Source organism: Mesoplodon densirostris, chromosome 8 (genome assembly GCF_025265405.1).
Source record: "Mesoplodon densirostris isolate mMesDen1 chromosome 8, mMesDen1 primary haplotype, whole genome shotgun sequence".
Classification (NCBI taxonomy): Eukaryota; Metazoa; Chordata; class Mammalia; order Artiodactyla; family Ziphiidae; genus Mesoplodon; species Mesoplodon densirostris.
Genome location: NC_082668.1, coordinates 81,427,042 through 81,438,736, shown reverse-complemented (window position 1 = coordinate 81,438,736; position 11,695 = coordinate 81,427,042). Strand labels below are relative to the sequence as shown.

The 11,695-nt window shown below is 36.2% G+C and overlaps 1 protein-coding gene across 2 annotated transcripts in view; it reads left to right on the top strand.

Annotated features, from left to right (window-relative positions):
- Positions 1–2,686: 2,686 nt before the first annotated feature.
- FAP (fibroblast activation protein alpha) overlaps positions 2,687–11,695 on the top strand; it is a 71,848-nt gene continuing 62,839 nt past the window's right edge. Inside the window, exons 1-3 of one of the 2 annotated variants that reach the window (XM_060106134.1) lie at positions 2,687–2,903; positions 4,174–4,354; positions 4,687–4,771. In XM_060106134.1, coding sequence (XP_059962117.1) covers positions 4,349–4,354; positions 4,687–4,771 — 91 coding nt within the window. In that variant the 5' untranslated portion in view covers positions 2,687–2,903; positions 4,174–4,348. Of the gene's footprint in view, positions 2,904–4,145; positions 4,355–4,686; positions 4,772–11,695 lie in introns of those variants that run through there. The other variant, XM_060106135.1, reaches the window with a different exon arrangement.

The following is an 11,695-nucleotide window of genomic DNA, read 5'->3' as shown; positions in this document are numbered from 1 at the left end:
CAAGTGTGCCACCAGGGAAGTCCAATATTTGCATTTTTAAACTGCATCAAAACACCCAAAGAAACAGGTTGTTTCCCTACTGTTTCTTTTCTAATCCAACTTGACTGTTAACTCTCTGGGCCACTAAGGAGATCTTGCCCTAATTATTAGAGGATAATAAACCACTGGCATCTAATTATAACATCTATTAAGAAAGTAGGTATCAATTACAAACTAGGAGGCATGTTGTTTCATATTCTCCCTCTTGTAACAACTGGGGTTTTAGAAAATAAATCAGATTCAAAAGTAGTTTAAGCTGTATCGTTTTTCATTGTTGCTGTTATGTCATGTCTTCCAGATCTATAACTATGCGATAGTTACTATGAGCTTTGACAATCTTAGCTCTTCTTTTTTTATTATTATTAGTTATTTTATTTATTTTTTTAGGTTGTGCCAGGTCTTAGTTGCGGGTCGTGTGGTCCTCAGTTGTGGCATGCAAACTCTTAGTTGCAGCATGCATGTGGGATCTAGTTCCCTGACCAGGGATCGAACCAGCATCCCCTGCATTGGAAGGCAGATTCTTAACCATTGTGCCACCAGGGAAGTCTCAATCTTAGCTTTTCTTAGCTTAGGTCTCAAATATCTTTGATGTTGGATATTCTGATGAATTCCTTAATTTAAACAAGTCCCTGGAGGAAGACCTTCTAACCCCAGGTACTATATAACTAGTGCTCTGATTATTAGACCTCAATTCTAACAAAACTCTAACCAAGTTAACATTTTGGACACAGTCCCTGCAGAGTAAGACTGTGGTCTTTTGAGGCATGTGTAACAATGCCCTCTGAAGATGTGAGGATTACGCATATTTTAGCTGTAATTATTTTACCATCACTCCCTTAAGATGTCTTTCAAAAGAAAATCAAAGAGATGTTAATTAAAATTTTTACTTATTTATTTTTAAAAACACATTTATTGCTTTGGAATCAACTTCAGGAATTATCATAAAGAAGCAATATAACATAGTAACATTGGTTCCTGTTGGAATCTTAGGCAAGTTACCTAATATTTCAGGGCTCCATTTCCTAATCATTAAAATGAGTTTTGGTATGAGTTAAATGAAATGTATTAAAACACTTCGTATAAAACAGTTGACAGGAAATTTTTACCCAATCTGAGGAATCAAATGGGCAGGCATGGCCTTCTTTGGAGCAAATTTTTATTTTAAAGTATCACTCAAACTTGAATAATCTATTTTAGCTTTTGGTTAATGAATGTATGTCTCTTTCTTATCTCCCTACCCCCAATTAAAAACACAACATCCTTATTTATGCTTTCAGCATTATCATAACCCTCACACTGTAGGAATATATAGCTGAATGTGTTTTCTGGGAAAACATCTAAATCAAAGTCAGTTTTGGCAGGCACACAGTGGCTATTACTAAATAGTTCTAGAAAGCTCTCTTAGCAAGCTAAGGATTTATGTTATAGTTAACTTATCCAGTGGGCTTACTAAAATGCAGTCATATTCTAAATTAAGCCTTACAAGGTCCATCTCTGGAAAAAGCTCACTGAGCCTCTACTATCCTAATTCTTGCTCTTAATTTTTTACAGGCCAAAGTCATGCTTTCTGTTTTTGGAGCAATGAATAGATCCAGAGTTGCTTTCTGAGAAAAGTCCCAGTCTTGGCAAAAATAGGACTTGAATTAAGAATCACAAACATGAGCCATGTTTATTTTCTGTCTCTCCTTCTGAGTCCGTGCAGCAGTCAACAAACCCAGAAAAGTAGGTTCTTTTCTACTAAGCACAAACTTAGCTTCAGGCTCATTCTCAGCAAGAGCTCCAGAGAGGGGAAAGAAACAAATATGTAAGGACTTACATGCCAAGCTTGTAGAAGAATGTAAGCTTCCTGAAGATGCAGACTGTAGCTTATTCATATTTGTTTTCCCAACAAAAATATTGACTAGATATTAACTAACTGTATAAAATAAGGATAGTAGTCAGTTTCCTCAATGTTTAAAAAATGTTAGTATAAGCATTTTCATTTTGACTGTAAAAGGAGAAAAAGTCAGTGAAGATGTTATAATATTAAAAGAATCTAAATTTTTTTGTGGGAGTACTTGTTTGGATGAAAATTAGAGCACTTACACATTATCTCAAAGGGATGGACATTTGTAGTTCTGTTATAAGCAATGTATCCCTAACTCATGGAATCAGATGGAAAAAATCTTGACATCTTTATTTCTGCAGTCAGTCTCATTTTTCTTAAAACCATTCAAACCAGTCAGAATTTTCCAGAAGTTGCAGTTTGAATCACCCAACCATCCAAGGAAAAAACAAACAAAACTATAGAAATGTGTTTTAGCCTATAATTTTCCTTCTCACTAACAGCTTCCATTTAAATTTCTCCCTCTTAAAGCACCCTGATTTCTCCTTAGATCCTGTCAAAATGATTTTTTTGCAGACACCCACACTTGACTGCAGTCCTAAGTGGTACTCAGACCAGTCAAACGTCAGTGCATTTTTAATTGCTAAAGCCAAGAGTAACCATTTTAATCACGCCCTAATCATTTATTATAGTCAGTTTCTCTTCAGGATGTAAAGTCATGGGAATAACTCACTAAAAAGTACTTGAGGACTTTGAGGCTTTGGCAGGCTGGGACAGCACTTCTGAGAACACGTGTGAATTTTCCAAAGAAGGCAATCAATCCAAGAGGACTCACATGGGAGCAGTCCATTTGGGACCTGGTTGGTGGCTTTTATCTTGGATTTGAGGATTTCACGATCACACGGAGATGCCTACAAGCATATAGCATAACTCGGATGTTTATCTTAATGCATGCTTCAGTTTGTAAAGAGCTGGCCCCATCAACTGGAAAGGAAGGAGGGGCTCCTCTCTAACTCATGGTGGTTACACCTCTCTGCCAGTAAGTGCTTAATGACTCATTTTCCTCAACAGAAGTTTCATAAGGCTGGAATTCAGGGAGGGATGTCTGGAGAATGTTTAAGAGGAAGTTCATAAGCCACCGTCCTGCTCTTTGCTGGAGAAAGCCTCCCATGGTAATCAGACCAGTTGAATAAAGCAAACAGCAAAAGATTTCAGGAACATTTCCTCATAACTTTTCATGAAAAATCCATGAAAGCTCACCATGAAGTTTGTTTTAGTCAGGTTGTGACCATTACAAATGTCCGAAGAAGAAAACCATTAGTGGAAGAACTAAAAGACAGTAGGTTAACAACCGTATTTATGTGGAATAACAGAATCTATCCAAATGAATTGCATTGAACCAGCCAATATACTCCAAGAAACTGGTGTGTGTGTGTGTGTGTGTGTGTGTGTGTGTGTATGTGTTTTAATTCAGACTACCATTTTACTGATGTCAAGTTGACCGATTGCTTTGGATTTATGTAAATTTATCCCAAATGAAATTGTACATACAACTTACTTCTCTTTTCAAACGCTTTTTTATTTATTTTAAAGGCTTTATAATTACTAACTGTTCTCCTCTCTCAGAAGCTATTCTGAGAGGGAAGCAAAAATATCACTTTTGCAAAGCCATTTTCATTCTTTCAAAGGTCTGCTGGTAAATTATTCTTACTGATCTTTCCATCTTTCTGGCCTGTGCATACACACCTAACCCATCCTAAATTTCACCAGATGGCATTTTATTTCTTTAAAGTAAAGCAGTCGTGGGTTTAGACAGTTGAATTTTTAAACTTCTGTATTTACTGAAAGTGCATATGGTGCTATATGGACAAAGAAATTGTGCTGAAAGAAAAACATTTCTGTCTGCAGTACCTCATAATCTCCCAGAGGAAGAAAAGAAATTGCAGTAATGTGGTGTCTTTCTCACAAAATCTTATATGACTTTAACTTTCTTCCTGCTAAAAATGAGATATATGTGTACTGTACACACCTGGAATTTATATTATTTTAAATTCTTCTTTTGGTTGCAAATAGAAAGGTTATCCAAAACCCAATGACTTGCCAATGTGATCTGTAAGTGATTTCTAGAAGAAAATGAAACAAAAACCTAAACTTGTAAAAAATAATTTAAAAAAAACTTCTGTGTGGCAACGTAAGCAGATGTTGGTGTAGAATTTACAAGGATGAGAATGCTATAAAACCTCCCTTGAGCCACTCACAGTTCATTTCAAGGCCAAGAACGCCCCCAAAATCTGTTTCTGATTTTACAGAAATCTTTTGAAATTTGGCACGGTATTCAAAAGTCTGTGGAAAGAAAAAAAACCCTTGCCCTAGCTTCGGCTTCCAACTACGAAGACAGACTTACTTCTTTCAACGGTTTTCACAGATCCGGTGACCCACGCTCTGAAGTCAGAATTAGCTAACTTTCAAAAACATCTGGAAAAAATGAAGGTTAGTATATGCAGCCTCAGATACTTGCTAAAGCATGGGGGCTGGCTGAATTGAGCGCAATCAGAGTTCTCTATCGTTTAGAAGGTGAGGATTTGTACATAAGTATGTACTTCCTGGAGTGGGTTGGGATTGGGAAATTTGTTCTAAATATACTGTAGAAACATTTCTCCTTGCAGAGCTGGAAGAATTCCAGCAATTATAGCCAGATCAGTGGAAGACAATCAAAAGCTTTATGGGGAGGGAGAAAGAGCATTTAGGTGTAAACAAAAGCTTGCCAATTCTACTATTTAGCAGAAACCATTTATATGTCTAATTTTCTTTATTTTATGTAGACATGGTTAAAAATTGTACTTGGAGTTGCCACTTCTGCTGTGCTTGCCTTATTGGTGATGTGCATTGTCTTACGTCCTTCAAGAGGTAAGAATTTTCTCTAATTTGCTCTGTCTGCCTAGAATAGTTCAGAAAATGCACTAGTGCTTGGTCACAAGTGATCGAACATTTCCTAAGTGCTTATTTTCCAAAGTAAATCTGTTATTTCTAAGAAGACTTATAAGCTCCCAGATATGTTGTTGAGCAACCAGAAATACTGAGGAATGTAAGGCACGGGTAGGAAGAGGTTTCCAGTATTATTTCAGCAATAGAAAAACCTGAGTGCTCTTCTATATCACCCCTACATCTCTGCAAAGTATGTGCTAAATTCCAAGCTTTGACAGGCCTTTAGAGACAATATTTTTAACTAACATTGCTTTCGTTATTGGATTGCCTCATGGAAAGTAAAGATGAGTAAGAATGGAAAAGTTAAAACAGAACCTATGGAAATTTTTATTATGAGTCTTTCCAAAAATTTAGGGAGGCAGTCAAGAATAGAGATCTCGAGAATAGCTGCATAGAAAAAGTGAAATTGTTGTTCTAGATGCAGTAGCCAAGAAAATCAAGTTAGAAGACTAAATATTATTAAGCAAGCGTTATGTTTAGTTATAAATTTATCCTTTTTAGAAAAGCTTAGATTAAGACTGATCTCACTTTGCTAAAACTTGGGAGACTGATGTTGGGGGCTAGTTTGGATTTAAATTAAGACTCTGTCTATAAATATTTCAGTAATATTAGAGAAATAGATTTTTATGAAACTCTGAAAAGAAGCTCAAGTTCTAAACAGGAAAAATGTACAATAATAACAAGTCTTCTGCCTTGGGGTCCAGGGAAAGCAAAAAAGTTTGTACAGGCAAATATTAAAATCTTATGATAGCTAAAGTGGAAAATATCTTTGGTTAAAAGCTAACTGACAGTAAAGGAAGATCAATGACCAGCCTTTAGCTGAAGAAAGTATGAGTCCTGAATGATTTGTTGCTTTAAAAAATGAAATATAGAAAAATATTTTGAAAATTTCAAAATGCTCATGGGATTTTCACAGAATTACAAAATGAAGAGGTTAACCAATAAAACAAAGGCAATGTTCTTGTATCTTCAGTGTTGATTTTCAGTCCTCATTCCTCTCTGCTAGCACAAGATTATTCTGAGGTTGTTGAGATAGACTGAGTTCATATTTTTTATATTTTTTCAAGTTAAAATTATTTTCAGACCGGTGTCTTTCCTCATTTGGGGGCCATATTTTCCTCACACCAGCAATTGTCAGGTAGTAAATTAGTTCCTATTGGCCCTTTGGATGTTAATACATTCAAAATTAGTTCCTGAATTTTAAAGAAAACTCCCCAATACTTGAAATGGACACTTTGTTCCATCAGAAACAAATGTTCTGAGAACAAAAGTGTGTGGATTTTATGGTGAGCCTGCACCTTGTCTACAGGCAAGGATGGGTTGCATTTGCACTTTGGAATTATAGAGTCATAATTTCTAATAAGAAATATACTACAGTTATAATATGTAAGTATACACATTCATAGATATTTGTCTAATTATATATAATCCCAATCCTTACCCTCTCCCCAAGTTTAACATAGATATATGTTATAATCTACATATATTATAAAAGCCCTATGTTCTTTATAAGCTAATTTTCTGTTTCAACCAACAGGAGATTCTCAGAGCAAAGTAATTTTCAGATAGAGTGAAATAATCAGTTTAAGCTTCAGATGAAATTTTATTTATTTATTTATTTATTATAAGTCTTTTTGAAGTAATTTAATATTTTATTTATTTATTTTTTTGGGACTGCATTGGGTTTTCTTCACTGTGCGTGGACTTTCTCTAGTTGTGGTGAGCGGGGGCTACTCTTCGTTGCGGTGTGCAGGCTTCTCATTGTGGTGGTTTCTCTTGTTGCAGAGCACAGGCTCTAGGTGTGCAGGCTTCAGTAGTTGTGGCACGTGGGCTCAGTAGTTGTGGCACGCGAGCTCAGTAGTTGTGGTGCACGGGCTTAGTTGCTCCACGGTATGGGTATGTGGGATCTTCCCAGACCAGGGCTTGAACCCATGTCCCCTGCATTGGCAGGCAGATTCTTAACCACTGCACTGCCAGGGAAGTCCCAAATGAAATTTTAGTACTCTTTCAGCAACAGAAAATCATAAAAAAGCTGAGAACTATTTTCTTCCATAATACCATTCTTTTTCTATTCTAAATTTGCTGAAGAACTTATCAGAATGTCACTTAAGTAAACTGTACAGGGGACACTTCATTTATCTACTTTCCTGAGCAGGACTGGGGTTGAGACTCTTCTTGCCTTGAGTCAGTGGTCCAGGCAGCCCTGATGTGAAGTGTACTCTGATGACTTCCTTCTTTTCTCCTCACACCCTGCTCCTCAGCCAACCCCAGTGTGGAACTTCAGGTCCAGTTCTCAGTCTCACATCTGCCCAGTGGCTGGTGAGGGAGGATCTGAGGTGGCAAGGCAGGAGAAGGGAAGGAGAAAGGGGAAGGAAGAACGGAAAATTTAGAGCCAAATAAGTTTCTCTTTAGCCTTCTTTTCACGCTTCATCAGAAATCCGATTACGTCACATTTGCCTTAAGTGCCCTCGTATTCTTAACCCAAGATATATGCGCCAGCATAAGAACAGTCTTCCTTTGATAAAATTAAAGACCCCCTATGAAACACTCATTCATTTATTTATATAATAACAAATGAAGTCCCACTAGTTAGTCCCACTAAACTAACTGAGTTCCACCTACCCATCATTGTGCTAGTTGGGGAAACAAAGATACTGCAGTTTAGACTTTCTTCTGAAAGCACGGTAAGCACCCAGAATGGATGCTCAGTCATCACCACGAATATGAGATCAGGAGTTCACTGAGACCACTGGCTCACTTAAACCACTGAGTCTAAGTGAAAGGAGAAGAGAGAGGGGCTTTTCCAAGGAGGGAGCAGGTCCCAGGAACACCAATCTCAGGATTAAAAGAGCTTTGGAGGAATTAGGCAGGATTTTAGGAACAAATAGGGCAATGGAATGGTGAAATGAGAAAGATTCGTTTAACTCACTCACATAATAATAAAAATAACAGACAACTTTGTTTGGGATTGCCAAGTTTTCCCATTTTTATTTTCACAAAATGGGAAACACATATGAGTTTCCACCCCTTAGACCCAGGCCGTCCTCCTTGGCCTCAGCCTACTTCTTCAACCGATTCCCTTTCTTTTCTCCTGTCTCTATTTTTTTCTCTTGAGATTCTTCTTCTCAAGCATCACTCCTCTTCCTGTGTAAAGATGCAACCAAACCAAGAGTGGAAACTAAACTCCTCACCCTTTCCTCATTTTCGCCAACCCCAAGGATAAATACAGGACTTTTTGTTTCAAGAGATATACAGAGGTGACAAAACAAAAACCAAACAAACAAAAAGCTAGAATTGGAAAGTAACAGAAGCTACAGAATTTTGCAAGTAAATTCTATATCGCCTTGCTTCATGATTAATAGTTTCTGAATTCCTGGACGTTTGTGAAAGGAATTGTGGGAGCTGTCTGCACTTTTCTTGATTTCTGTCAAGTATAGAGTTCCCTACATGGTGATAAGCAAACACTCAATAAACACTAACTATTTTTTTCTAAGATTTCTAACATTTTGTAGCAGCTTAATAAATGGTAGCTACCATTTTATTGTGCTCTCCATCCTAGCACACAAAGATGGCAACTAGGCCTTCTGTGTGATGTATTTTGATTTCAACAATGCTCTTCTTAAGTCTGAGAATAGGGAGTACTTATCCCTGGACACCATCCCTGTTCCTATCCCCCACCTCCTTGGATCAAAAACAAATTTTTTTTCAGAAATTTTGTGTGCAAGGCCCTCATAAAGGATATTGGCAGCTCTGAGGCAAAAGCAAGATTGAAGAAAGGAAGAGATATGATAAAGGAAGCTGAGGTGGGTGAGGGTGCAGAATAAGACTGAGTGAGAGAGAAAGAAGAGGGACATTATGTAGTGTGGAGAAATCCAAGTTCTCCTGGGCAGGGAGGGCCTCCAGTACCTTCTGTGAAAGGAGAACCATCATTAGCCTAGCCTCAGATCTCCCTGAAGTCCTCCTGTTTACCTTTGCACACTTTTTCTTTTATTGTTTTTTTTTTGTTGTTGTTGGTGGTGGTGGTGGTTTTGGCCTGCAGTGTTTTATACAAGTTTGTATTAGTTGTCAACTTTTTAAAATCAGAAAGATTTCACATAGAAATGTACACTTTTGGCTTCTTTTTAAATATTAGATCTGGCAACATTGGGCCCAAGGTAATAGTCAGCTGAGAAGCCGTTGTCTTTAGATTGACAATGAATTCTCCAGTTTGCTACATACCCCAATAGAAAATAGAAAATATTTTCTATTTTATTTACACAAGGTACCATATTCACTTACAACATCTGCTTGACTCCTATAAACACTTGGATTTTTAATCTTTGGACTGAAGAAGCTATAGTATTCTTCCTGAGATTAAAAATAACAATCTACTGAATATGAAAAAACAGAGATTAACATCCATAGTTATCCACTATCCACAATGCCCAGTCCACTGTGCTCCAGGATACTTTGGTTATTTGTTCAATGAATTATTTATTGAGCACCTTCTAAATATCAGGCACAGGTATAAGGCATGAATGACAAGGTCTCTGGCCTTAGGAAAGGACAATCTGATAATAAACAAGTAAATAAGTGAATTAATAGAGTATTTCAAATTCATAAAAGTGCTACAGACAGCAACTGGAGTGGAGGCTGTTAGACATCTAGGGCTGCCATGACAAAATATCACAGACTGGGTGGCTTAAACAACAGAAATTTATATTCTTACACTTCTGGAGGCTGGAAGTCCAGGATCAAGGTATAGTCAGGTTTAGTTTTTCTGGAGGCTTCTCTCCTTGGCTTGTAGATGGCTGCCTTCTTGTTTTGTCCTCATATGGCTTTTCCTCTGTGCATGTACACTCCTGGTGTCTCTTCTTCTTCCAATAAGGGCATCACCAGTTCTATCAGATTAAGCCTCCACCATTATGGTCTTATGTAATCTTAATTACCTTGTTAAAGGACTTACCTACAAATACAGTTCCATTGAGGGTTAGAGTTTCAATTTATGTATTTTGGGGGGACACAATTCAGTTCATAACAGAAGTGGTCAAGGAAGCCTTCTCTGAGATGATATTTGAGCCAAGACCTTAAGGATGGAAGGACGCAAGCTGGGGGCTAGATCCTCAATGCAGAGAGAAAAGCAGATACAAAGGCTCTGAAGCAGGAAAGTATATTTGGGAAGTTCAAGGAATCAAAAGGAAAGTGATAGTTGTGAGGCCAAAATTATGTAAACAAATGAACACAGGAAAATACATATATACATATGTAGTTATGACTGTACACACATATAAAATTTACAGTGATTGCTTACTTAAGTAAGTAATACCTTATATAATTTATTTCAGAAGATATCTGAAGTCACAGATGATTTAGACAGAATATAAATCAATATTTTATAAGAATAAAAATCATTTAGAATGTCTATATTTTAGGCAGAAAACCATTGTTATTATTATCATTATTGTTACTATTACTACTATTATAACCTCAACAATCACTTTTTATAAAATAAGATATTTGTGAGACCAAATTATCATCAAAGGAGATGTGAATATGTTTTTAAGGCTTAAAATTTTCCCAGTATCAACATTCAGAACTGTGAAACAGATTCCCTCAAATATCTTAAGAGTTTTAAGCTTATTTATTCACTGTTCTTTTGGAGGAAATATGGGGAAGTCTAAAGTGCTGAGGAAAAGTTTCAAAAAGTTCATGGACATAACAGAGCTTTTGAGTTGAGTGTAAACACATCAACCTTGCAGATTATATTTCTCTACTTTGCACTTGGATTTTAAAATCACAGAAGATGAATCTTGGAAAATTCTTTGAGTTTTGTCAAATTCTACATAATTTAGAAAATAATCCAAGTCTTTGGATGACTCCCACTATGCAGAGGAGTTTACCCGTCTCTGATTTCCAAAGTGAATTGTTACAACTTACACAAGAATATCTAGTCATATATAGTCCTTGAGAAAAACATGTTCTAAAGTTCAAATAGGGGAGGTGGAATCAAGGCTAAAGGTTCTTAAGAACCAGAGACAGTCAAACTGAGCCTTAAAATCTAGCAACATGTTAAGCATAAATTAAAATAATATTTCAATGGGATAATCAACACTAATCAGTCTTTTACTTACTTATTGGTTATTATATAGAGAGCAAAGAATTTATTTTTCATTTTAGTATCCTTGTGAATTAACCAAAATTATGTAGTAAAAACAGAATAATTTACAATCTTTATTAACCTTTATTCCTGTTAATAATTTAAAAAATAGGGTTGCTTAATACCTAAATTAAATTTTTTTTCAAACTGATTATGGTTTTTATACTTGGTAGAAAAACTGATATGATAGGACTCCTTAAAGGAACAGGATAGAAAAACTGTCAAAAAATCAGATAACTTAGAAGAAAAGAACAGATTTCTAGAAAGATACAAACTACCACAATTCACTCAAGAATAAATAGAAAACCTGAATAGAACTATAACAACTGAAGAAATTGATTTAGTGATTTTTAACTTCCTGCCAAGAAAACCCCAAGCCCAGCTGGCTTTACTGGTAAACTCTACCAAACTTTTTAAGAATTATTACCAATCCTTCACAAACTCTTCCAAAAAATAAAGGAGAACACGTGTCAACTCATGCTGTAAGGCCAGTATTACTGTGATACCAAAAATATTCAAAAACATTACAAGAAAAGAAGTTACAGACCAATAGTAGTTACAGACCAGTATTTATTATGAATATAAATGGAAAAACACTCAACATAATACTAGCAAGCCAAATCCAGCAATGTATAAAAAGGACTATTCACCAAGACCAAGTGAGATTTATCCCAAGAATGCAAGGTTTAATATCCAAAAATCAATTACTA